Source organism: Oncorhynchus gorbuscha, linkage group LG01, assembly GCF_021184085.1.
Source record: "Oncorhynchus gorbuscha isolate QuinsamMale2020 ecotype Even-year linkage group LG01, OgorEven_v1.0, whole genome shotgun sequence".
Classification (NCBI taxonomy): domain Eukaryota; kingdom Metazoa; phylum Chordata; class Actinopteri; order Salmoniformes; family Salmonidae; genus Oncorhynchus; species Oncorhynchus gorbuscha.
Genome location: NC_060173.1, coordinates 110115268 through 110143259, shown reverse-complemented (window position 1 = coordinate 110143259; position 27992 = coordinate 110115268). Strand labels below are relative to the sequence as shown.

The 27992-nt window shown below is 45.3% G+C and overlaps 1 protein-coding gene and 1 long non-coding RNA gene across 6 annotated transcripts; one reads left to right on the top strand and one right to left on the bottom strand.

Annotated features, from left to right (window-relative positions):
• Positions 1-208: 208 nt before the first annotated feature.
• Positions 209-27992, top strand: LOC124035122 (1-acyl-sn-glycerol-3-phosphate acyltransferase gamma-like). 5 transcript variants are annotated; one of them, XM_046350543.1, is made up of 11 exons: positions 210-394; positions 13983-14077; positions 14463-14524; positions 15400-15628; positions 16086-16255; positions 16456-16617; positions 21096-21249; positions 21688-21790; positions 23819-23894; positions 24087-24285; positions 24540-27992. In XM_046350543.1, the coding sequence occupies exons 4-11, from the start codon at positions 15451-15453 to the stop codon at positions 24629-24631; spliced, it is 1134 nt and encodes a 377-aa protein (XP_046206499.1). In that variant the 5' UTR covers positions 210-394; positions 13983-14077; positions 14463-14524; positions 15400-15450; the 3' UTR covers positions 24632-27992. The 5 variants fall into 5 exon arrangements, with proteins under 5 accessions (XP_046207945.1, XP_046206499.1, XP_046205647.1 ...); XM_046349691.1 differs by having other exon boundaries at positions 13952-14077; XM_046351425.1 differs by lacking the exon at positions 13983-14077 and adding an exon at positions 9832-9917.
• Positions 23347-26286, bottom strand: LOC124037764. Its single transcript, XR_006839275.1, has 2 exons — positions 24066-26286; positions 23347-23957 (listed from the first exon to the last, which is right to left on the bottom strand). It is a non-coding gene; the product is annotated as an uncharacterized LOC124037764 (long non-coding RNA).

Genomic DNA, 27992 nt, shown 5'->3' with positions numbered 1-27992 from the left:
CCCACATTCAAAAGAGTCACACAAGTTTGAAGATGTCTTGCTAAAGAGGGGGGGGGGCGTTCATGCAGGAACCAATGGGATGCTCGATGAGGATGTTCATGCAGGAACCAATCGGATGATCGAGGTGGGGGGCGTTCATGAAAGAACCAATGGGATGCTCGAGGGGGGGGCGTTCCTGCATATGCAGGAATGCCCACATGCTTTAACGCCCCGAATTGCGGCCCGCAATCACACACTACTGGAGCTTCAACGACTAAACAATAGCAACCATCCTGAGTGAATTAGCTAGCTACTGAGAATAATTTATATAGGAATCAAGGTGGCAGCACTAGTGAAAATCCTAGCATCTGCAAAACTGAAACAAATCCGGAGATCCAACCCACGGCGAAATCAGGTAACGTCAACTTTAGCTAACGTTTCACCTCGTATTACAGCAAGGGTTAAAATTAACGTTAGCTAGCGTTGTCTTGCTGTTGGGTAGCAAGCTAACGCTATATAGTTAGAATAAAAACATTTATTGTGAAGTTGTATGCCTTCCATGCTACGGCAGTACAATCTCGTATTAGTTTCCTAGACGTATAACTAGCTAACTAGATTGGTCTCCTCATGCATCATGATTTGATGTTTGTAGTTACGTTTGCTGACCAGTCGTCTAGCTGGTGAGTTTCAAGCTTGCTATGCAGCTAAGGTTGTTATGTGCGAAGTGTATTGATGAAGAATTCGCAAACTGAATATAACAAACATCTTCGTGCTAAAATAATATGCCATTCCTGATACACTCTCTGGGTTCAGGTGACACGGCATGTGTTCTTCTGTGTCAGTAGCGCTGACTTGGCATGCGGACGTTGTCGTACCACCTCGGGGTTACTTTAGTGCAAACTCTCCTGCGTGCCTTTGTGGTTCTGAACGGTGTAAAAATCCCCTTTATGCTATTGCACCAGTAAAAGGAATCTCCTAGAGTGCATTTAAGAAAGCACTTTTTTTGAAATGTTTAACTAAGAACATTCGGTTTGTGTTTTAACTATTAGAAACATCACCATGTGGATGGATATATTCCTAAGTATGTAAATATTAAAGGTACTTAGTTTTTATTGGTAGTTGTAACCCTTGATCGTGACTCTCATACTGTTTTCACATAGGGTTTATGGTATTTTGCTTTAAAATAAATGTGGGCATTGTTTACGATACCCTTTCAAATAGGCCCATTTTTACCCCGTTCTTGCCCGCATACACATTTTTGTACCGCCCATGACAGAACGCAGGTGCTGCTGAGTGGTAATAGTGATGTGCAGATGTGAGTGAGTGTTTTATTTTAGTAAATCCTTTTAATATACACCATCAAAAATAAATACATTCTTAATTAGTTGTTTGTTAGGTTGCTAAGAAGGTAGGCCATCATTGCATATAATAATTTGTTCATAACTGACTTGCCTAGTTAAATAAATGTTAAATAAACATTAAGACTAATAAAATGTATTTTCGTTTTTATTGAGATTTAAATGTTAATTTCAAACAATTCAGTTAGTTAGCAAGGTGGGAAAATCCTCTGTTCTGCCCGTGAGCAAGGCACTTAAGTTTAAATTAATATTTTTTTATTGGTCACATACACATGGTTAGCAGATGTTATTACAAGTGTAGCGAAATGCTTGTTAAAAAAACATTTTCCTAAGGACTAGAAGAAGCGAGGCAGCCCTCTCTGTCAGCACCATCTTCTGTTATCTTACGTGATTGTCCCAATTGGGTGACAACCATACAACCGATATACACATAATATGAAACAATGAGATCGATTAAAAAGGATTAATCAGTCTGCAAAATTGCAGCAATAAATATGCATTTCATGTACAGATTCAGAAAATGTATGGCCTGTGGGATAAACGTGTTCCTGTATCTGTTGCTCTTGACTCTGGGAAGTCTAAACCGATGACCCGAGGGGAAGAGTGCAAAATGGTATCGGAGAGGGTGACCAGGACAGTCTAGGATACTGTTAGCTCTCCTCACCACTTGCTTTCTGATTGAGAGCTGTGTCTGTTGCAACCCGATGACCTGGCCGGCCACCTTAACCACACCATCCAACCTATTTCTGTCGCAAACATTAAGATTGCCAGGCCACCATCGAGAACATCAATACGGATTCAATGAAACTCCTGTAACAGAATGCAGTCATTGTCTTACTGACATAAGACAAGTTCATCTTTTAAAAAGAAAGCCGCTGCTGTCCCTTATAGGTGGCATCCGTGTTCTCCTCAAGCGTCAATACGTTGTCCAACACTGTTCCCAGGCACTTGTAGGTACTGACCAGCTCAATGCCATTTCCCATAACCACAGGTGGTGTGGGGTTCAGTGGCTGCCTTCTAAATTTGGTGGAGGCAGTTCTCACACCATGACACAGTCATCTACCACAGGCCATGCTCCCCCATGACACAGTCATCTACCACAGGCCATGCTCCCCCATGACAGTCATCTACCACAGGCCATGCTCCCCCATGATAGTCATCTACCACAGGCCATGCTCCCCCATGACACAGTCATCTACCACAGGCCATGCTCCCCCATGACACAGTCATCTACCACAGGCCATGCTCCCCCATGACAGTCATCTACCACAGGCCATGCTCCCCATGACACAGTCATCTACCACAGGCCATGCTCCCCCATATTTGCTACGCCAGTCATTAGTATGTACAGTAGAGGAGAGGGCACACAACCTTGTGGGGAACCGGTGGACACACGCCCATTTTAAAACAGGCCTAGCTTATTTTGAGTTAAATTATGTTCCATCCAAATGAAGTTATTTTGTTGAACAGACAGGACACACCTACCCCAATCAGTCAACACACATTTAATTTATAGTAAGAATATAACAGAATCAAATTTAAAATAATATTTTTTCCCATATAATTGTCACAGGAACGTGTGGAATCGCTGTCATATCAAAAAGTGATATTCTAAAACAGAGCCCAAGCTGATGCTTTTTTTGATGGATGTTTAATTTCATTCCTACCCTCTCACTTTGCGAGGGAAGGGTCTTATCTTAATACTGATAGAATTGCTATTAATTTCTTTTTTTCGAAAGCATTTGATTCTCGTGTTCATTTCTCACAACTTTCAAGGGCTTTTGGAGTTACCTACAATCACAGGCTTTTGGTTGGGAGTAGACTAGGCTACTAAGCGACTGAGTGAAGAGCAAAATAAATCGCTTGTTAAAATACATACATATGGTAAAATGTTCTGATAAATGTGCCAACATGTTTAAGGAAAACAGACGGCAGACAGCTAAATATCACAGGTAGTCCACTATCTAAACACCTGTGTAGACAGAAGACGGACGCCACACACGTGTTGTCACTGAAAAATACTGTTGGCTGAAACTGTTTCGACATTGTTCCACAAGTGTCTATTTTGCAATTGTGAAATTATTTTGATGTGATACGAAAGGAGAGGGTTTTATGTTTCTAGAACCAGAATCGATTCATGTTTAGATGGAGCATTTGGTGTTTTGGAATCCAGAGCCAATTCACCTCTAAGCAGAACACATAAGGTCCTTGGACAATAAGGACTAATGTTAGACTCCTTTAGTCCATTAATGGGCTAGCCTATTAGTAACATTTGTTGTACAACAACGTTTTTTTGTTAATCATGTATGTTTTATTATTATCAGACTGTAGTTGCCATATTTTTTTTCATTTGGACATGTAGCAACAGCTGTACAGTAGCAACAGCGGTATCTTAGCAACCTTTGATTTTCTGTCCCAATCATTTTAGATTACATATCTTGTTCATATGCACCTTCTCACCCCCAAAAGACATCAAGCATCATCTACGGGCACATCGTGACGTTTTTGACACAGCAGTCTCCCCCACAGGGGCACATATGGCAATCAGGGAAATAAAACAACGATTAAAAAAATACTCAAATGTTTTAGGTGGAAAGGTACCTATTTCCTGACTCAAAACTGATAGTACTTTTGCCAAAAGTACCTCGTTTGTTTTTACACTTTCAAGGTGATTCAATAAAACAACTAATTTGTCCACACTTAACAGATTTCTGAATCATGAGTTCACTGGCAATGGAGCAGAGCGACGCTTGCATCCAGCAAGGGTCAGAGTGCAAACTCCACGGAACTAGTTTCAATGTATGGAATCACTTGGTAGTTTCTGGATTTTGGGTACGCTTCTCCTTTGACTGAAGCTACAACCTTCAGGCTATATTTCTGGGATTGTAGGGTGTGTTACACGCTGAACATGTCATAGTAGCACTGAAAAGGACTTGGCACAGAGTAAAGTAACATTGAGGGAATGTTTCATTAGTCGAACGTTTCCACTTTAGCATTGTCATTGCAGGAGAGGTGGCCGGACCTACGGAGAAGGACTTGGAGGGGGATAGTAAGACCAGGCTTAATCCCATTACCCTTGAGAAGTGAATGAATGGTGACTGGGGGTAGACCAAGGCAACTCCAAGCTCATCACTGAGCTCAGGTCCCTGGGACAGAACACCTGGATCGTGGACTTATTGACGGGCCTCTCCCAGGTGGTGAGGGTAGGCAACAACACATCTGCCACGCTGACCCTCAACACGGGGTGGGGCCCCCCCTCAGGGCTGTGTTCTTGATCCCCTCCTGTACTCTCTGTTCACCCACGACTGCGTGGTCGCACACAACTCCAACGCCACCATTGTTTGCTGACTACACAACGGGGACATAACTGATGACGATGAGACCGCCTGTAAGGAGGAGATCAGTGACCTGGCAGTGGTGCCAGGACAACAACCTCTACCTTAATGTCAGCAAGACAAAGGAGCTCTGGCCTGCTCGCCTCCCTACCACTGAGGAAGTACAGCTCCCGCTCAGCCCAGTCAAAACTGTTCGCTGCCCTGGCCCCCCAATGGTGGAACAAACTCCCTCACGACGCCAGGACAGCGGAGTCAATCACCACCTTCCGGAGACACCTGAAACCCCACCTCTTTAAGGAATACCTAGGATAGGTTAAGTAATCCCTCTCACCCCACCCCCCTAAGTTTTTAGATGCACTATTGTTAAGTGACTGTCCCACTGGATGTCATAAGGTGAATGCACCAATTTGTAAGTCGCTCTGGATAAGAGCGTCTGCTAAATGACTTAAATGTAAATGTAAATGTAAAATGGAGGGCACGCTCATGTCCACATGGACTGTAGTGGAGCAGGTCGAGAGCTTGAAGTTCCTCTGGCTCCACATCACTAAGGAATTAACATGGTCCACACACACCAACACATTTGTGAAGAAGGCACGACAACACTTCTTCCCTCTCAAGTCTGGAACCAACAGGACCCTGAACAGCTTCTACCCCCAAGGCATTTTTGTCCATTTTAAAATAACATCAAATTGATCAGAAATACAGTGTAGACATCGTTAATGTTGTAAATGACTATTGTAGATGGAAACGGCAGATTTAAAAAAATAATCATAATTTAATGGAATATCTACATGGGCGTACAGAGGCCCATTATCAGCAACCATCACGCCTGTGTTCCAATGACATGTTGTGTTAGCTAATCCAAGCTTATCATTTTAAAAGGCTAATTTATCATTAGAAAACCCCTTTGCAATTATGTTAGTATGGCTGAAAAATTCTGATTAAAGAAGCAATAAAACTGGCCTTCTTTAGACTAGTTGAGTATCTGGAGCATCAGCATTTGTGGTTTCGATTACAGGCTCAGAATGGCCAGAGGCAAATAATTTTCTTCTGAAACTCGTCAGTCTATTCTTGTTCTGAGAAATGGAGGCTAATTCCATGCGAGAAATTGCCAAGAAACTGAAGATCTCGTACAATGCTGTATCCTACTCCCTTCACAGAACAGCGCAAACCGGCTCTAACCAGAATATAAAGAGTGGGAGGCCCCGGTGCACAACTGATCAAGAGGACAAGTACATTAGTGTCTAGTTTGAGAAACAGACACCTCACAAGTCTTCAACTGGCAGCTTCATTAAATAGTACCCGCAAAACACCATTCTCAACGTCAATAGTGAAGAGGCGACTGGGATGAGTTGCAAAGAAAAATCCATATCTCAAAGTGTCTAGTAAAAATAAAAAAAAAAATTAAGATGGGCAAAAGAACAGACACTTTCTGTACCTATCTACCTCAATTACCTCGTACCCCTGCACATTGACTCAGTACTGATACCCCCTGTATATAGCCAAGTTATCTTTACTTATTGTGTATTTATTCCTTGTCATTATTTTTCTATTTCTCATTATTTTCCTCTGCAAGTAACTATTTCACTGTTAGTCTACACCTGTTGTTTACGAAGCATGTCCTTGTGGTGAATTAGAAAGCACACTGAAAGGGTGAGCCAAGACAGACAGCTAGCCTGTTCACTGCGCTCTAAGACATGGCCAACAGCTATGGACAATAAAGGTAATGAAACACTCCAGCTATTTCTGAACTTTTCCTGTTTTTAAAACAATATTTCACTAATGACTACAGTAATGTGCACTATGGTGAAATCGCTCTGCTATTTCCCGGTTGCTACCATTTTAATAGTTTGCCTATTTTCAGTTTGACAAAACAAGCAACTATAGTGTAGAAAATCATTGCAGCATCTTACCCGCTGTGAAATATATTTTCCATAACCAAACATGTTGTATTTTCAGCTGTTGTGACGCTGGTGTACACGTCTGAAAATAAAAGATGCAAAAAATACATTTTAAGAACGGGAAACAGAAATTGAGCACAGAACAGACTTACCACTTCTTAGACTTTCTTTCAATTAGTGACTGATCTATCACTCACATTTCTATGTGAATTTGATCGGGTCACCCAAAAAGTTACGTATTTCAGCTTTCATGGCGACAGGTAGCCTAGTGGTTAGAGCATTGGGCCAGTAACCGGAATGTTGCTAAATCTTACGACAAGTAAAAATCTGCCGTTCTACCCCTGAACAAGGCAGTTAACCCACTGTTCCCCGGTAGACCATCATTATAAGTAAGAATTTGTTCTTATGTGACTTGCCTAGTTAAATAAAAGTGTTAGGGTAGATAAATGTTTGAGTGAGTGTTTTTGAACACAACAGCAATCTTCAAGGAGTGGGCCATTTTAAGGCGTTTGTCTGACAGTGCCCATCTCCCCACGTGTCCCATGTCATGAGGATAACTGAACCACCTATTGAGGTGTGCATCACATCAGTGGTACTTTGACAGGCTTTCTGTCTCTCGCCTCCTGCTTGTGTGAATCATAATTTGACACGGGTATTGTATGTTCAACCCAAGGGGTTGCTCTGCTCTCTCTGCTTAGTCTGACTATATGATGAGCCTCCTTTACTTTGAATAGCTTAGTAGGAAATCAACTAAATGTATTAGAAAATACATACATTTTCCCAAGTTGATCTTTTACTTTATTTATGTTAAATTGAAGTAAATGTATTGAACTAAATGTGTTGAAAACATGAACTAAATGCATCAGTGATCTGTATTTTCCTGCAACTTTCTGAAGAGGTGTGGGTGTGTGTGTCTACCACGTTGTGTAGCCGTTAGCGATGATGCTAATGTCATAAACAGTCTTTTGGTAGATGGAAATGCTTCCCAAAAGCCTATGCCTACCTGGCAGAACGGAGACATGATTATTTGCATAAAACCAGTGGTCATTTGTTTTGCAAACTCTGCAATCACATGAGTGCTACAGTAATATTGTTATCCAGACCAGCCTGTCTCTGGCACAGTTAAATTAAAGGTTAACTATACCCAAAAATCTAAATTTCTTACATTGGTCAACATTTCAAAAGTGGTGTCCTGATGTGGTTTAAGCATTGTTTTGGAGAGCATTTCTTTTGTAGAGAGGAAACCTGAAAACCGGGGGGGAAACAGACACCTGTGAGAGGAAAAAAAACTAAATGCGGGGTAAATGAACAGAATCAGGCAAAAATGTAAACTGATTTTTAAATAGAATAGATAACCATAACCCCCAGTGAACCTGCTGCCAGGTGATCGAGGACATGCAGCAGTTATTTTCCTACGGAACTTGGGGTGGAGCCCGGGCTCGGGCTGGGGTGGAGCTCGGGCTGGGGTGGAGCTCGGGCTGGGGTGGAGCCCGGGCTGGGGTGGAGCCCGGGCTGGGGTGGGGCTCGGGCTGGGGTGGGGCTCGGGCTGGGGTGGGGCTCGGGCTGGGGTGGAGCCCGGGCTGGGGTGGAGCCCGGGCTGGGGTGGAGCCCGGGCTGGGCTGGAGCCCGGGCTGGGGTGGAGCCCGGGCTCGGGCTGGGGTGGAGCCCGGGCTCGGGCTGGGGTGGAGCCCGGGCTCGGGCTGGGGTGGAGCCCGGGCTCGGGCTGGGGTGGAGCCCGGGCTCGGGCTGGGGTGGAGCCCGGGCTCGGGCTGGGGTGGAGCCCGGGCTCGGGCTGGGGTGGAGCGGGCTCGGGCTGGGGTGGAGCCGGGCTGGGGTGGGCTCGGGCTGGGGTGGAGCTCGGGCTGGGGTGGAGGTCGGGCTCGGGCTGGGGTGGAGCTCGGGCTGGGGTGGAGCCCGGGCTGGGGTGGGGCTCGGGCTGTCTGATGTCTGTTTCCTTGAGTTGGATCCCACTGGTATTGCTTCGCATAGAGATGACCTACTATGTGATGCTTTGAGGGTCCTGAGGCAGTGATAACCAACCCTGGTCCTGCAGATGATCCTGTGTGTTACATTGTTCCCTTTCAGCCCTGGTTGACTTGAAAGACAGACTGATGGAGAAAGGGAAAGAGAAACAAAGCTAAAGATGCAGAAAGATCACATATAATACCCATAACCCTAGTGTGTTACACCGGGGTCTGTTACCATGGCAACTTTGTGATAATATGGTCCTTTTGAAGATGTCAAAGGGGGTAGATTCTTTCAGGTGATCCAATTATTATTATTTTATTTTTTTCTCACTGTGTGCACAAATGCACACCGGAAGCATTTTATTCCAATATTTATTGCAGTGAGTTGGAAAATAAATTGATCCAGTGTTCACACCTGAACTGTGTGTGTGTGTGAGAGAGAGAACGTGCTCTTTACTTTCTCTTATCTCAAAGCACATAGCCTTGTCCTTTGGTCTCAGTTGGAAGCTTTGACTACAAGGATACACAGGCAGCTCTCATTCTGATACTCTCTGGTTAATGCCCTAAATGTAGGTGATTTTTATTACAGCATTTCAATGCCCTTCTATTTTTCACCTGGTGGGATGTGGGGAGATTCCCTCCCAAATGATGTCTCTCTCAAAGTGGCTAGGAATCGACTTGTTTGGCTACCTGGTCCCAGTCTTGTGTCTATTCCCAACCACGTGCTTTCTTTATCCCGCTGGTTTGACTGGCAGTTTCTCACAGATGCCCAAAATCCACCCCTACATCTGCCTGGACCATCTGGGCCTTACCACTGAGATTCCAATTTGGCCCACACAGATACACACAGTCCTAATGTTTGGACACCACTGGGCTTGACCTTTCCTGTAGGCCTATATCTGAGATGATTGGGTGGGGGTAGTCCTAACCAATAGATATATATATATCTTTTCATAGAATCTCAAAGTGCCTCGAGCATCAAAAAACCAAAGCAATACATCATGAGAGGTCAAGTCTTTGAAAGCTGCATCCTCTGAAGATGGAGAGGGTCATTTCATGACTACAAGAGGTGACCTTAGTGAAGTCCTAACCAACTTTGTAACCCCACAGAATGTGGAAAAAGTCTATGGGTGTGCATGCTTTCTGAATACATTATCTATAGCACATGGTTTAGAAGTGTCTCAGGATTGGGGCTAATTTCAGACTGTGTGAGAGAATAGTCTGTCTCTGTAACAGTATCCCACCACTCTCCCTTCCTCTGGGGTCATGGTCGTAACCCTGTTTGTTCCAGATGGTGTCTGGCCAGCCAGAGCGAGACGGAATCTTCAGATAGGCTGTGACGATATCATTATCGCTGCAGCTGTACATAGTCTATTGGTAAATAGCCCACCCATTTTCACCTACCTCATTCCCATACTGTTTTTACACTGTTTTTTATTTATTTACTTTTCTGCTCTTTTGCACACCAATATCTCTACCTGTACATGACCATCTGATCATTTATCACTCCAGTGTTAATCTGCAAAATTGTATTATTCGCCAACCTCCTCATGCCTTTTGCACACATTGTATATAGACTCCCCTTTTTTCTACTATGTTATTGACTTGTTATTTGTTTACTCCATGTGTAACTCTGTGTTGTCTGATCACACTGCTATGCTTTATCTTGGCCAGGTCGCAGTTGCAAATGAGAACTTGTTCTCAACTAGCCTACCTGGTTAAATAAAGGTGAAATAAAAATTATCGCAATGTTTTTTTCCATGGCAAAAACGAAAACATAAAGCAACTCTTTTTTTGGTTCTTTAAAACCCTGTTATATGTCAAATATTTTGTTCTATAGCCTGGAAAATGAATAAATGTTGACTCTGGATGACAACAATGTCAGGGCTGTTTCCCTAAAGGAGTTAAATATACTATGTGTTTTGTTTCCTTGCAACGATGCTAAGGAACACTGCGGTACTGGCATGGGCCCGGCCCTACTCAGCAGCTGTCGTGGTGGTCACCTAAGGAGTTGGCTCGAAGAGAGGGAACCAGTACCAAGATTCCTCCTAGTGCAAAGGGCCAGCTGGCTACTGATGTGAATGTAGCCTACTATTAATTCATTATGAGGAATGTAAAGTATTTAGGAATCCTATCAGTGAAGAAGCCAATCCACTATGGAGTAATGTGGACTAGTCACTCAGTAGCCTATGTGAGCTGCTGACTAAGGAGTATTTTAACTAGTACCCCTATTTACTGTTGGGTTATTTAATTGCCATGGTTTAAATAACGAGCAGGCACTTCTGGATAGAGCAGACACACTAAATAAAATGTTAGTTACTTGTCACATGCGCCGAATACAACCGGTGTAGACCCTACAGTGAAATGCTTACTTACAAGCCCTTAACCAACAATGCTTTTAAGAAGTTAAGAAAAATAAGTGTTTAGTAGAAAAATCAAGGTATCAAAAGGCAGCAGTAAAATAACAATAGCCAGGCTACATACAAGGGGTACCGGTACAGGGTCAATGTGCACTGGTTAGTCAAGGTATTGGAGGTAATATGTACATGTAGGTAGAGTTAGTGACTATGCATAGATAATAAACAGTAGCAGCAGAGTAAAAGAGGGGTCTGGGTAGCCCTTTGATTAGTTGTTCAGGGGTATTATGGCTTGGGGGTAGAAGCTGTTAAGCCTTTTAGACCTAGACTTGGCGCTCCGGTACCGCTTGCCGTGTGGTAGTCTATGACGGGTGGCTGGAGTCTGACTATTTTTTTTTTAGGGCCTTCCTCTGACACCGCCTGGTATAGAGGTCCTGAATTGCAGAAAGCTTGGCCCCAGTGATGTACTGGGCCGTACGCACTACCCTCTGTAGTGCCTTCCGGTCTGAGGCCGAGCAGTTGCCATACCAGGCAGTGATGCAACCAGTCAGGATCTGAGGACCCATGCCAAATCTTTTCAGTCTCCTGAGGGGGAATAGGCTTTGTCGTGCCCTCTTCACGACTGTCTTTGTGTGCTTGGACCATGTTAGTTTGTTGGTGATGTGAACACCAACGTTCTTGAAGCTCTCAACCTGCTCCACTACAGCCCCGTCGATGAGAATGGGGGCGTGCTTGGTCCTCCTGTTCCTGTAGTCCACAATCATCTTCTTTGTCTTGATCACATTGAGGGAGAAATTGTTGTCCTGGTATCACACGGCCAGGTCTCTGACTTTCCTGTAGACCTACCACTGTTGTGTCATCTGTAAACTTAATGATGGTGTTGGAGTCGTGCCTGGCTGTGCAGTCATGGGTGTACAGGGAGTACAGGAGGGGACTGAGCACGCACGCCTGAGGGTCCCCCCTGTTGAGGATCAGCGTGGCGGATGTGTTGTTACCTACCCTTACCACCTGGGGGTGACCTGTGAGGGCACTTGTTGAACGCTGAGCTGTAGTCAATGAATAGCATTCTCACATAGGTGTTCCTTTTGCCTTGGTGGGAAAGGGCAGTGTGGAGTGCAATAGAGATTGCATCATCTGTTGGGGCTGCATGCAAATTGGAGTGGGTCTAGGGTTTCTGGGATAATGGTGTTGATGTGAGCCATGACCAGCCTTTCAAAGCACTTCAGGCTACAGACGTGAGTGCTACGGACCGGTAGTCATTTAGGCAGGTTACCTTAGTGTCTTTGGGAACAGGGTCTATGGTGGTCTACTTGAAACATATTGGTATTACAGTCTCAGACAGGGAGAGGTTGAAAATGTCAGTGAAGACACTTGCCAGTTGGTCGGCGCACACGTCCTGGTAATCTGTTTGACCATGCGGCCCTGTGAATGTTGACTTGTTTAAATGTCTTGCTCACATAGTCTGTGGAGAGCGTATTCACACAGTCGTCCGGAACAGCTGATTCTCTCATGCACGTCTCAGTGTTACTTGCCACGACGTGAGCATAGAAGTAATTTAGCTCGTCTGGATGAAGATAAATTATCTTGGTAAATAGTGTGTTCTACCTCAGGCAAGCAAAACCTTGAGACTTCCTTACTATTAGACTTTGTGCACTAGCTGTTGTTTACAAATATACACAGACCTTGACTTAACGGAGGCGGCTGTTCTACCTTGCTGATGCAACGTAAAACCCCACAAGCTGTATGTCGTTGTTCAGCCACGACTTGGTGAAAAAATAAAATATGACAGTTTTTATTAATGTCCCGTTGGTAGGATATTTGTGATCGTTGTTAGTCTATTTTGATTGTGGTGTACTCTAATAGGACTTAGTCTATTTTGATTGTGGTGTACTCTAATAGGACTTAGTCTATTTTGATTGTGGTGTACTAGGACTGATGGTAGTGGCAGATTACCCACTTTCCTTACAAGGCACCCTGACCTACGACCTACGTCCCCGATATCTCTCTCTTTCTCCTGCGAATCTCTGGGATTTGGGCCTTGTCTGGTGTCTGAAGGAAATCCTTTGTCTGTCTCGTTAAAGGAAAAAAAACTTTGTCCATTACGAGGTGAGTAGTCGCTGTCCTGATATCTAGAACCTCTTTTCGGTCATAAGAGATGGTGGCAGAAACATTATGTACAATATAAGTTACAAATAATGCAAAAAAAAACATACACAATAATAGCACAATTGGTTAGGAAACCGTAAAACGGCAGCCATCTCCTCCGGTGCCAATGACGGCCCACCTGTTAGTAGTCCCCTCCTGATTACTAGAATGACAGACATTCTATTGTACATTCGACGGCATCTAGGCCTATCCCTGTGATCGAAGCTAAGCCAATTGTGAGGGTAACGCTTAAGTTCCCTCCCAGACCTTTGTAAGCCACACAAAAATTAGCCTTGAGTTCCCTGGTTGTTTGAATTTGTTTACAGGCCAAATAGCATCATGACCTGCTGTGTAGTGGACAAACCTCAACATGGAGCTTCACACTCGGTCAGTGATGTTTTTTGTTTTTGTTTGCTTAACCTTTTATTTAACTAGGCAAGTCCGTTAAGAACAACTTCTTATTTTACAATGACTGCCTACCCCGGCCAAACCCTCCCCTAACCCGGATGACGCTGGGCCAATTGTACGCCGCCCTATGGGACTCCAGATCACAGCCGGTTGTGATACAGCCCGGCATCGAACCAGGGTGTCTACAGTGACGCCTCTAGAGATGCAGTGCCTTAAACCGCTCCGCCCACCCGGGAGCCGGTGGTTCAATACAGCGAGTAGACCTGCGACCTTCTCAGAGCTGTGAGAAGACAACCTGCGACCTTCTCAGAGCTGTGAGAAGACAACCCGCGACCTTCTCAGAGCTGTGAGAAGACAACCCGTGACCTTCTCAGAGCTGTGAAAAGACAACCTGGGATGTAATAGAATGAAAAGGAGAGGTGGAGTGTGCAGAGGAAGCTCTTGGTATTCAGGGTTGATCCTGTCTTCAGTGCATGAAGACTGATCTGTTTCTCATTTCAGCTGCATAATGGAATTGTCTTGGCAATGACAGGGGAGTACAAACTGATCCGGGACCAGGCTAGCCTGCACGGGAGGTCACGGTGGACTGGAGGGCTGCGTGATGTTGTGACTCAGTGCTCTGTTTGAGTGAGCGTTGGTCTAAATCACAAAGACTGATAGTCACTGTACTCACACACACACACACACACCGAAACGCATGCATTTGCTGTGACACAAAATGTAATCCTCCTTGTCTGTCAAACACTCAGTCACTTCAGTCTGTGATGGACCTACACTCATACTCTTCTGTGACACACACACAATATAGCACATTCTCATGCTCTGCCAGAAAGATTTAGTGAGAAACTGTATGTTTCTCCTCTGGTCTCTGATAGCTTCCAGTTCAGTAGATTCTGGTTGGTAATGAGGTTGGCTACACCAGCTTCCTGGTTACCTCTTCCTGTTGTGCAATCGTACTGTATGGTTTATACAGTAGACTTTCTTTATATTAACCTCTGACACTCTGTCTCAGATCTGTAATACTGAGTGAAGGGCTGTGCGAGAGGGACTTTAAAAAAGAACCCAACTTGCTTGGTAAGAATGAAACTTTGTTTTCTCAAACCACACACATCCTCTTTCATTTCTTTAATCTTCTCTCTGAGCAACCACATCTAGCAACCTGGGCTTCATTTCTGCATTTACAACCACATCTAGCAACCTGGGCTTCATTTCTGCATTTACAACCACATCTAGCAACCTGGGCTTCATTTCTGCATTTACAACCACATCTAGCAACCTGGGCTTCATTTCTGCATTTACAACCACATCCAATGTAGCCTCCTGGGCTTAATTTCTGCATTTACAACCACATCTAATGTAGCCACCTGGGCTTCGTTTCTGCATTTACAACCACATCTAATGTAGCCACCTGGGCTTTGTTTCTGCATTTACAACCACATCTAATGTAGCCACCTGGGCTTTGTTTCTGCATTTACTACCACATCTAATGTAGCCACCTGGGCTTTGTTTCTGCATTTACAACCACATCTAATGTAGCCACCTGGGCTTTGTTTCTGCATTTACAACCACATCTAATGTAGCCACCTGGGCTTTGTTTCTGCATTTACAACCACATCTAATGTAGCCACCTGGGCTTTGTTTCTGCATTTACAACCACATCTAATGTAGCCACCTGGGCTTTGTTTCTGCATTTACAACCACATCTAATGTAGCCACCTGGGCTTTGTTTCTGCATTTACAACCACATCTAATGTAGCCACCTGGGCTTTGTTTCTGCATTTACAACCACATCTAATGTAGCCACCTGGGCTTTGTTTAGTTTTTGACCAATTTTTCCTCTTCTGTTCTTTTTTTAATATCTTTCTTTCTCCATGACACGTTTTATCTTACCTACCTTCTCCTCCCTGCCTCTCTCCTTCCTCCTGCACCCACCCTCTCCCCTCCCCCAGGTTGTCGTAGTGTGCAGAAGAGAGGAGTGCTCCTCAGTAGTAGCAGCAGCCATGGGCCTGGTAGCTTACCTGAAGACCCAGTTTGTTCTGCAGCTCCTCCTGGGTTTTGTGTTCGTGGTGAGCGGCCTCCTCATCAACTTCATCCAGTTGTTGACATGCGTCCTGTGGCCCATCGACAAGCAGCTGTACCGCAGGATCAACACCAGGCTCTCCTACTCCCTCTGGAGCCGTGAGTCACCACGCTGCAATTGTCCCTTGTCTGTGTAAGATCTTGATGTGTGTGTGGGTGTGTGTTTGATTAGGTATTTGTGAGATCCTGGTGTGACCTCGTTAGTATGTAATGCGTTGTGTGTATAATATGAAGTCTATTTGTCACACCTCAAAGGGAGAACTTGTAACAGAATGGATCTTGTGATATTGACAACTGTTACTCAGTTGACTAGTGGAGGCAATCATTACTATTTGTGGCCATGGAGTTGTTTGTATGAGACTGTGTAATAGAAAGCAAGTTGTGTCCTGATGTTGACAGAGTAGATTTAGTGGTGACAGAGTTCATACTGAATAACCTCCCAACTAGCACCTTTTTTTATGGACAATGTTTTTATCCAACAAGGATCTTGGTGGGGTAAAGTTGACCAGAGAGCTGTGAATAGATGTGACTGTGTTGGCCCTGTTGTCCTGTACAGAGCTGGTGATGCTGCTGGAGTGGTGGTCGGGAACACAGTGCACCCTCTACACAGATCAGGCCACAGTGGACAAGTTCGGCAAGGAACACGTCATCATCATCCTCAACCACAACTATGAGATTGACTTCCTGTGCGGCTGGACTATCTGTGAGCGATACGGAGTCCTAGGGGTCAGTAATGATATCCAACCCTCACTGGCTCGCTCCAATTCTGTCACTCTATTGGCCTGTCCTGTTGACTTGTCCCTTGTTTTCAGTGCAGATCAACAGGACAGTAGTTGAGGGAGCCACTGTAGACCATTGAGGTGGACCGGCGTTCTTCACATCTCTCCCTTTTTTTCTGACGTGATGATCCATGTTTGTTTACCCAGAGTTCCAAGGTGCTGGCCAAACACGAGCTGCTGAAGGTGCCTCTGATTGGCTGGACCTGGTATTTCCTGGAGATCGTGTTCTGTAAGAGGAAGTGGGAGGAGGACCGAGAGACCGTGTTCAGAGGGCTAGAAAGACTCAGAGACTACCCTGAGTTTATGTGGGTGAGTATAGCTCCTTGGTTATAGGGCTACATTTCTCTATCCTGGCCCAGATTACTCAGGCTCCTTAGTCATAGGGCTACATTTCTCTATCCTGGCCCAGATTACTCAGGCTCCTTAGTTATAGGGATACATTTCTCTATCCTGGCCCAGATTACTCAGGCTCCTTAGTCATAGGGATACATTTCTCTATCCTGGCCCAGATTACTCAGGCTCCTTAGTCATAGGGCTACATTTCTCTATCCTGGCCCAGATTACTCGGGCTCCTTAGTTATAGGGATACATTTCTCTATCCTGGCCCAGATTACTCAGGCTCCTTAGTCATGAGGCTACATTTCTCTATCCTGGCCCAGATTACTCAGGCTCCTTAGTCATGAGGCTACATTTCTCTATCCTGGCCCAGATTACTCAAGATCCTTAGTTATAGGGATACATTTCTCTATCTTGGCCCAGATTACTCAGGCTCCTTAGTCATAGGGATACATTTCTCTATCCTGGCCCAGATTACTCAGGCTCCTTAGTCATAGGGATACATTTCTATATCCTGGCCCAGATTACTCAGGCTCCTTAGTTATAGGGATACATTTCTCTATCCTGGCCCAGATTACTCAGGCTCCTTAGTCATGAGGCTACATTTCTCTATCCTGGCCCAGATTACTCAAGCTCCTTAGTTATAGGGCTACATTTCTCTATCCTGGCCCAGATTACTCAGGCTCCTTAGTCATAGGGCTACATTTCTCTATCCTGGCCCAGATTACTCAGGCTCCTTAGTTATAGGGATACATTTCTCTATCCTGGCCCAGATTACTCAGGCTCCTTAGTCATGAGGCTACATTTCTCTATCCTGGCCCAGATTACTCAAGCTCCTTAGTTATAGGGCTACATTTCTCTATCCTGGCCCAGATTACTCAGGCTCCTTAGTCATAGGGCTACAAGTCTCTATCCTGGCCAAGATTGTTCAAATTCTTGTCATTCAGTCGGCTCTTAACAGCCATTTGAAACACTGAAAATACATTGTACATTAGGCCCAGATGGCAGTGAATCTACACACAGGATTTATCCTTGAGCACCTAGCTTCAGTCTGTTATAACAAGTCATTGGACTAGGTCCAGGATTTCAGTCTTGTCCCGATCAGGTCTGGTTACTGTATCTCTGGTAGCTCTCTTTAGAGAGGTTTAGACACGTGCTGTCGCTGGGGCTGCAAGATTCCACGTATGGCGCTCGTTAATGGTTTACGGGAACTACCGGAGGGCTTCGGTTAATTAAGTGGTCTGATCTGATTTTTAGTGACCCCTCAAACCCCCCACCAACTCGTCTCTGACACGGGGGCAGGTCCGCTCTGACACGGGGGCAGGTCCGCTCTGACACGGGGGCAGGTCCGCTCTGACACGGGGGCAGGTCCGCTCTGACACGGGGGCAGGTCCGCTCTGACACGGGGGCAGGTCCGCTCTGACACGGGGGCAGGTCCGCTCTGACACGGGGGCAGGTCCGCTCTGACACGGGGGCAGGTCCGCTCTGACACGGGGGCAGGTCCGCTCTGACACGGGGACAGGTCATGTTGAGTGTTTACTGTTTCTTTGAAATTTGACACAATGACTGTCTGTCTGAATGAGGATGTCTAGTCTGTTAATGCTGTGCCCAAATGGAGTCCTTGGGTCTGTTAATGCTGTGCCCAAATGGAGTCCTTGGGTCTGTTAATGCTGTGCCCAAATGGAGTCCTTGGGTCTGTTAATGCTGTGCCCAAATGGAGTCCTTGGGTCTGTTAATGCTGTGCCCAAATGGAGTCCTTGGGTCTGTTAATGCTGTGCCCAAATGGAGTCCTTGGGTCTGTTAATGCTGTGCCCAAATGGAGTCCTTGGGTCTGTTAATGCTGTGCCCAAATGGAGTCCTTGGGTCTGTTAATGCTGTGCCCACTCTAAATTCAAATGTATTTATAAAGCCCTTACATCAGCTGATGTCACAAAGTGCTGTACAGAAACCCAGCCTAAAACCCCAAATGGCAAGCAATGCAGGTGTAAAAGCACAGAGGCTAGGAAAAACTCCCTAGAAAGGAAGAAACCTAGAGAGGAACCAGACTATGAGTGGTGGCCAGTCCTCTTCTGGCTGTGCCAGGTGGAGATTATAACAGAACATGGCCTAGATGACCAGCAGGGTCAGATGATAATAATCACAGTGGTTGTAGAGGGTGCAACAGGTCAGCACCTCAGGAGTAAATGTCAGTTGGCTTTTCATAGCCGATCATTCAGAGTATCTCTACCTCTCCTGCTGTCTGTAGAGAGTTGAAAACAGCAGGTCTGGGACAGGTAGCACGTCCGGTGAAAAGGTCAGTGTTCCACAGCCGCATGCAGAACAGTTGAAACTGGAGCAGCAGCACGACCAGGTGGACTGGGGACCGCAAGGAGTCATCAGGTCAGGTAGTCCTGAGGCATGGTCCTATGGCTCAGGTCCCCAGAGAGGGAGAAAGAGCGAATTAAAGAGAGCATACTTAAATTCACACAGGACACCGGATAAGACAGGATAAATACTCCAGATATAACAAACTGACACTAGCCCCCCGACACACAAACTATGTCAGCGTTAATACTGGAGGCTGAGACTGGAGGGGTCGGGAGACACTGTGGCCCCGTCCGACGATACCCCCGGACAGGGCCAAACAGGCAGAATATAACCCCACTCATTTTGCCAAAGCACAGCCCCCATGGAGATTGAGATAAGATGAGGACTTTATTTAGAGTAGATTTTAATGGAGATGCACTTGATCTGTAACTCACCCTGGCCCTGCTGGGGAGTTTGATAGGGACAGAGATGAGAGGAGGCCACCTTAACTTGTCCACGTTCCCCTAGGGCACCCCCCCCCCACGCTCAACTCAAGAGATGGCGCACAGAATGCCAAAATATTCTTAGAAATATTTAACCTCCACACATTAACAAGTCCAATAGCTCAAATGAAAGATAAACACCTTGTTCATCTACCCAGCGAGTCCGATTTCTAAAATGTTTTACAATGAAAACATAGCACATATTTATGTCAAACCACCACCAAACACACAGCCATTATATAGCCATTTTGTCAAACAAAAGATTCAACACAAACGCAGGATTAAAAGAAAAATAATTCATGAATCTTTTGAAAATCTTCATCAGATGACAGCCAGGGAAGTGGGTTCAATCCCCGGGACCACCCATACGTAGAATGTATGCACACATGACTGTAAGTCGCTTTGGATAAAAGCGTCTGCTAAATGGCATTTATTATTATTATTAATAGGACATGTTACACAGTACATTTATGTTTTTTTCAATAATATGCCATTTATATCCATAAATCAACGTTTACATTGACGCCATGTTCAGAAAATGCTAAACAATGTCCAGAGAAATGATATATAACTCCGCCAGATAACAGCAATACACATCATAAACTTTGACTAAATATACATGTTCTACATATAGTTAGAAAGATACACTGCTTCTTAATGAAATCGCTTTGTCACATTTCTTTTTAACGTTACAGAAATCGTTCATTTTTCAATAATCTGAGACGGCGCTCAGACATAAGCAATATTTCTCCGCTATGTTGGAGTCAACAGAAACACAAAATTACAACATAAATATTCCCTTACGTTTGATGGTCTTCGATCATAATGTAGTGGAAGAAGTCATACTTACCCAAAACATCGTTTGGTTTCAATTCGTGTGTCTTTGTATTAGCATATGCTGCAAGTTCCAGCTGAAATACTACCAAAAATTACTTCTGGTCACTAACAGTTGCGCATCAAAACTTCAAAATTACATATTATATGTCGACTAAACTGGTCAAACTAAGTGCAGAAGCAAGCTTTAGGATGTTCTAAACGTACAAAACTATTATCTAATCTCTCGGACGAACATGCTTCTTGGCAGGCGATCTGGAACAAAGGAACGTGTCTCCAAAAAGCGCGCTCTCGTAACATTGAATTTTCTCGCGACACCAAGTATTTTGCCTGCCAAAGAGTCAAAGCCCACGGGATTTGCACAATGAAACGCTCTATTGAAAGAAGACATCTCTCCGAAGACCTAGAAACTGATCCCAGATCCATAGCTGGTTGGGAAGGGTGGGGGGCGATGACGTCAAAGTTGGCCCAACTTTCCTGATGAGAGAAATAGTTTGGGAGATTGGCTGCCCTGTGAGTTCTGCTATACTTACAGACATAATTCAAATGGTTTTAGAAGCTTTAGAGTGTTTTCTATCCAATAATAATTATTATATGCATATATTAGCAATTTTGGACAGATTTCTTTTCAGTTTACTATGGGCATGTAATTCCTCCAAAGGGGGCAGTAATTCTGCCTAGCCTTAACTGGTTCGGGAGTGTTGTCTAAACCTGTTGTGTGCGTCTTGTCTTGTCTATCTGTTTGTATTTTTAAAACTTTGTTTGTCTTTGTGTGTTTTTTTTTTAAGCTCAATGTGTCTCTCTCTCTTTCTTACTCTCTCTTTGTAGTTTCTGCTGTACTGTGAAGGCACTCGCTTCACAGAGAAGAAGCACCAGATCAGTATGGAAGTGGCAGAAAGTAAAGGCCTGCCCAAGCTCAAATACCACCTGCTGCCCAGAACCAAAGGCTTCACCACCGCACTCAAATGCCTCCAGGGCACAGGTGTGGCATGCATACACACACACACACACACACACACACACACACACACACACACACACACACACACACACACACACACACACACACACACACACACACACAAGGGTTCTCCCCGAAGAATGGAAGAAGGGCGCCGCGCCACCTTGTGATGTCTGGCCGCGCCCCCTTGCGATGTCTGGCCTCGCCACCTTGCGATGTCTGGCCGCGCCACCTTGCGATGTCTGGCCGCGCCACCTTGCGATGTCTGGCCGCGCCCCCTTGCGATGTCTGGCCGCGCCCCCTTGCGATGTCTGGCCGCGCCAGACATATTTGAATGTTTTATCATTTAAGGCCAGGCACCATACCCTAATAGGTTTTTAAAAACATCCTGGGGTGAACCCTACACACACACACACACACTGATTTTCTGTTCTTGTGTCTGTCATCTTCTGTTTTTAGTGTCTGCTGTGTATGACGTCACACTGAACTTTAAAGACCACCAAGTCCCCACTCTGCTGGGCGTCATCAACGGCAAGAAATACATGGCAGATATGAGAATCAGGTGGGAACAGATCAATAGATACGACCCTGTGATTATTACTGGGACTGTTTAGAATGGAAGCCCATGATGCTCTGTTATCCCCGTTGGCACTGTTCCAAGCACATTGGTGTTTATCAGAGAGAGACAATTGACTGCTTAACTCAGCTGGACTCTTGTGCCGCTGGGGTAGTCAACACACATGGGTAATGCTGCTGGGGTAGTCATGTTCTGTCCTAACCAACACACATGGGTAATGCTGCTGGGGTAGTCATGTTCTGTCCTAACCAACACACATGGGTAATGCTGCTGGGGTAGTCATGTTCTGTCCTAACCAACACACATGGGTAATGCTGCTGGGGTAGTCATGTTCTGTCCTAACCAACACACATGGGTAATGCTGCTGGGGTAGTCATGTTCTGTCCTAACCAACACACATGGGTAATGCTGCTGGGGTAGTCATGTTCTGTCCTAACCAACACACATGGGTAATGCTGCTGGGGTAGTCATGTTCTGTCCTAACCAACACACATGGGTGAAGACGGGAGGAGTGAGAGGGAGAGAAAGGGTGGAGAGAGGGCAGTGAGGTCACAGAAAAGCTGCGGTGAACAGCATGACTCTGACTCATCCCGGAGACCATCATTAAATACCAGGGTTAGTATCAGGCTTCTGTTACAACATCAGCTACACTGTAAGATTACAGAGAGACCTCAACTCTTACAGGGAGGACACTATACTGTAAGATTAGAGAGACCTCAACTCTTACAGGGAGTTGGGGGGCTCCCGAGTGGCGCAGCGGTCTAAGGCACTGCATCTCAGTGCTAGAGGCGTCGCTACAGACCCTGGTTCGATTCCAGGCTGTATCACAACCGGCCGTGATTGGGACTCTCATAGGCCAAGGTAGGTCGTCATTGTAAATAAGAATTTGTTCTTAACTGACTTGCTCAGCTCAATAAAGGTTAAATAAAATAGACTAAACTGTAAGATTACGGAGAGCCATTTGCAGGGGTTAAAGTTCCCTGTCACTTTAACATATTTCCATCATATGGGTTCTGGAGAGGTTGTTTTGAGATCAGTGTGGATCTGCAATGAAAATACTGGTTTGGAGATGAATAAATGTATTCTCAAATATTGTATTTTCTCTGTTACGCTGTGTGCACTGAACTGACATGCATATTGAGGCTCATTTCTAGAGGTGGAAATTATATTTTAGATGGTGTCAGCATGATTTAATTTAAATTTAATTTTGGAGTATAATGTCCCTTTTAAAAAGTAAACAGAACTGAGTTTCTCAGTCCTTAATAAAAATGATCCCGGGGAAGACCCCGTGATCAAGGGACGGGAATTGGCCAAACTCAGTTTGATACATGCACAAAATGATCCTCTTTGCCTAAATGCATGATGGTCATGACTTCCTGACATGAAAGGGGAGGTTATTAACTTGAGCCCAGACGATTGATCTGAGATCAACAGAAGTTGTCAGTCATGGGATTTCCTTTCTTCTCATAGCCCTGCATATCTCTAATTGCGTTGTGTGAAAGCAATCCATTTGAATAACAACATTAAGAGACATTCAAAGGCTCTGTTTCATTGCCTTTTTTATTAGATGGCAGATCAAGACACCTCCCCTGCATGAATGAGCCCTGTGTGAGGTTCAACGGGAAAAGTAGCCTGGTGTGGCAAAAAAACAGATGCTTGTTTTATGGCCCAGTCTTACTTTTACTGTATGAGGAACCCCCATCTGAACCTTGAGTCAGTTTGCTCCCTGGTGGTGAGAATGCAGACGCTCATTCTCCTGCATTCTGTTGCCACAGCAGACGCTCATTCTCCTGCATTCTGTTGCCACAGCAGACGCTCATTCTCCTGCATTCTGCTGCCACAGCAGAGGCTCATTCCCCTGCATTCTGTTGCCACAGCAGACGCTCATTCTCCTGCATTCTGTTGCCACAGCAGACGCTCATTCTCCTGCATTCTGTTGCCACAGCAGCCCCCCCCCCCCCCCGCTATCTCCTGCATTGTGTTGACTGCCGTCTCCTCTTCTCTGGCCTGTAGGCGGTTCCCTGTAGAGGAGATCCCAGAAGATGAGGAGGAGTGTGCCAACTGGCTTCATAAACTCTACCAGGAGAAGGTAAGGCTCTTTTGGTGCTTGTGGTTTAACTGAATAGTGTTAAATGTAGAGATGCTTTCTTTCCTGTAGAAGTCAGACATATAAACTCATATCAGATGAGTTACACCTACGTTTTATTTTGAAGTAACAGCACAATGTTTTACCAGGTTTGGTAGTAGCCACTTACTGTACCTTGACATTGTCTCTCTCCAGGATGCTTTGCAGGAGCACTACCATAAAGAGGGCACTTTCCCGGGTCCAACCATCACCCCTCCTCGCCGGTTGTGGACGCTACTCAACTTCCTGTTCTGGGCGGCCCTGCTGCTCTCACCCCTCATCAACTTCGCCTGCGGGGTGGTGGTCAGCGGCTCCCCCCTCCTCATCCTCGGCTTCAGCCTCTTCCTCATCGTAGGTGAGTAGAGGGTACACAACAGCCGCAAGCACTTCCTCTCCACTGTTACCTTGGCCTGGGACCTTGATCCAATAACAATGAGCTTTATGCAGTAGCTAACTCCAACATACACATGAAGGTAACTGAAATGTTGACTAATGTGTATAGTTCCTGACAACAAAGTTACATGTAAGTAAATATTATAATTTTGTGAGGGTTTTTTTGCCTCTTGAGATTTGGTCCATCTCTGTTTTTTTCTTTTTGGTCCTCTTCAGCCTCCATAGCCATCCGGCGCCTGATCGGTGTCACCGAGGTAAAGAAGACGGGCTCCAGTTACGGCGACGAGGGGTCCAAGAAACAGAACTAGACCTCTACCTCCCCCCTGTTGGTTGCTGTACGGTCCTCCTGCGGTTCCCCTCCCTCTATTCTGTTGTCCTGCAGGTGCAGTCAGCATGCTGGGGAGGGTGCCAAACCATTACACCTAGAGATAAAACAGATAGATCTGGATGAGACCAAACCATTACACCTAGAGATAAAACAGATCTGGATGAGACCAAACCATTACACCTAGAGATAAAACGGATAGATCTGGATGAGACCAAACCATTACACCTAGAGATAAAACAGATCTGGATGGGACCAAACCATTACACCTAGAGATAAAACCGATAGATCTGGATGAGACCAATTCATTACACCTAGAGATAAAATGGATAGATCTGGAGGAGGCCAAACCATTACACATAGAGATAAAACGGATAGATTTGTAGGGTGCCAAACCATTACACCTAGAGATACCACATATAGATCTGGAGGGAGCCAAACCATTACACCTAGAAATAAAATGGATAGATCTGTAGGGGACCAAAACATTACACCTAGAGATAAAACGGAGAGATCTGGAGAAAGAAAGAGGGAGAGCGTTATGACCAGGGAAGGAGTGTGGAGAGAGAGACAGGAAGACGGTCTGGAGCCAGCTCTCTGTGGAGTAGGAGAGGGCAGAAGGAGAGGCTATGACCAGGCTCTTTGCCCCCCTTAACAACTCCCTCTGATGTCCCCGGCCACGCCCACTCTTCACCTCCTGACCACTGGGGTCCTCACCACCGGACAACTAGTCAGCTCACCACACAGAAACAAGCCCACTTCCTGTTCTGAGCTAACCACTTCCTTTTCCTGTCACATGCTCTGGTCCTTTTTTTACTCGTGGTCACCTCTTGTAACAACATACAGTACATCTCCCCCTCGTTCTACCAAATGACTGGACTTCAAATGGGAACCAGTTTCTTGAGGCTCAGCCTGGTTTCCACTTTGCTTTTAACCTCTAAGAAAAAGGTGTTTATTTTTTCACTGTGCTTCCTATCTCTGCTGTGGGAGCCCGCCCCCTTTTATATTTGTTGTCCAGATTCAACATCAAATATAATGCAGCGTTTCCATGATTCTACAAGTCTATGCATTCTGGTCACTGTTGAATATTACCACGGCACCTATTTTCATCTGGTCTATGTACAACAGAAGAGATGGGACTTCCAGTGTTTTAAATACTGAGGCAGGTTTCTGTGTGTTAAGACTACAGTAAGGGCTCTGTATTCATTAACTACACACTAATTAACTACTTACTAACATTTTGTTATCTTTGACATGATATTCGACTCCACTGTTCCAACGCCCTCAAGTTCTGACTAATGATTCTTTTATGTAGGTTTTTTTCCGCATTCTCCCATGCTTGTAGATGTCTGCACACACATTAACATGCCATTTTATGACTAGCCAGTTCCTGAGTGAACTTCTCTTCTTCTGTTGTCTCCACTCTGTTTTACACAGCTCAACCACCCCCGGTGTCTATACACAGCTCAACCACCCCCGGTGTCTATACACAGCTCAACCACCCCTGGTGTCTATACACAGCTCGACCACCCCCGGTGTCTATACACAGCTCGACCACCCCTGGTGTCTTTACACAGCTCGACCACCCCCGGTGTCTATACACAGCTCAACCACCCCCGGTGTCTATACACAGCTCGACCACCCCGGTGTCTATACACAGCTCGACCACCCCGGTGTCTATACACAGCTCGACCACCCCCGGTGTCTATACACAGCTCGACCACCCCCGGTGTCTATACACAGCTCGACCACCCCCGGTGTCTATACACAGCTCGACCACCCCCGGTGTCTATACACAGCTCGACCACCCGCGGTGTCTATACACAGCTCAACCACCCCCGGTGTCTATACACAGCTCAACCACCCCCGGTGTCTATACACAGCTCAACCACTCCCGGTGTCTATACACAGCTCAACCACTCCCGGTGTCTTTACACAGCTCAACCACCCCCGGTGTCTATACACCAGCTCAACCACTCCAGGTGTCTATACACAACTCAACCACCCTCCATGTCAGTGTGACTCTTATAATAACCAATTCCAGTCAAAACAGACTAACCCCACCTACCCTTTTATAGTTGAAATGCACTAGCTACTGATTCTCTCCAGCTGTAGACTCTAGTAATGTTTGCCTCTGCAAGGGTGACTGTTTGATTGGTTACTAAGTTCTCATCGGCTAAGGTGATTGTTTGATTGGTTACACCGTTCCTGTCTCTTAGGCTAGGGTGACTTGATTGGTTACTAAGTTCCCGTCCTACCTCATCTCTTAAGCAAGGGTGATTTGATTGGTTACTAAATTCCATTCCTACCTCATCTCTTCCTCTACTAAAGTCTTGGTGCACTGTGGGTAGTTGAATATTCTCCATGTTAGTTCTGGCATGTTTATTAGGCCCTGGTGTATGTTGACATGGTGCAGGAGCAAAAGGATCTTATTGAATTGCAATTACATGTGTCATTTAACAGAAGCTCTAATCCAGAGCAATTTACAATACCGTCCCTAATAGTACTGTTGTACATCTCAGTAGCCAGCGATATGTTACTAAAAGCTGCTTCCAGGTCCTGAGCTGCACAGGAAGGAGATTTTTGCCCCGTTCTTTATTTCTTGCTGCATTTGCTTTCCAACACACCTGCATTTGCTTTCCAACACACCTGCATTTGCTTTCCAACACACCTGCATTTGCTTTCCAACACACCTGCATTTGCTTTCCAACCTACCTGCATTTGCTTTCCAACACACCTGCATTTGCTTTCCAACCTACCTGCATTTGCTTTCCAACCTACCTGCATTTGCTTTCCAACCTACCTGCATTTGCTTTCCAACCTACCTGCATATGCTTTCCAACACACCTGCATATGCTTTCCAACACACCTGCATTTGCTTTCCAACACACCTGCATTTGCTTTCCAACACACCTGCATTTGCTTTCCAACACACCTGCATTTGCTTTCCAACACACCTGCATTTGCTTTCCAACACACCTGCATTTGCTTTCCAACACACCTGCATTTGCTTTCCAACACACCTGCATTTGCTTTCCAACACACCTGCATTTGCTTTCCAACACACCTGCATTTGCTTTCCAACACACCTGCATTTGCTTTCCAACACACCTGCATTTGCTTTCCAACACACCTGCATTTGCTTTCCAACACACCTGCATTTGCTTTCCAACACACCTGCATTTGCTTTCCAACACACCTGCATTTGCTTTCCAACACACCTGCATTTGCTTTCCAACACACCTGCATTTGCTTTCCAACACACCTGCATTTGCTTTCCAACACACCTGCATTTGCTTTCCAACCTACCTGCATTTGCTTTCCAACCTACCTGCATTTGCTTT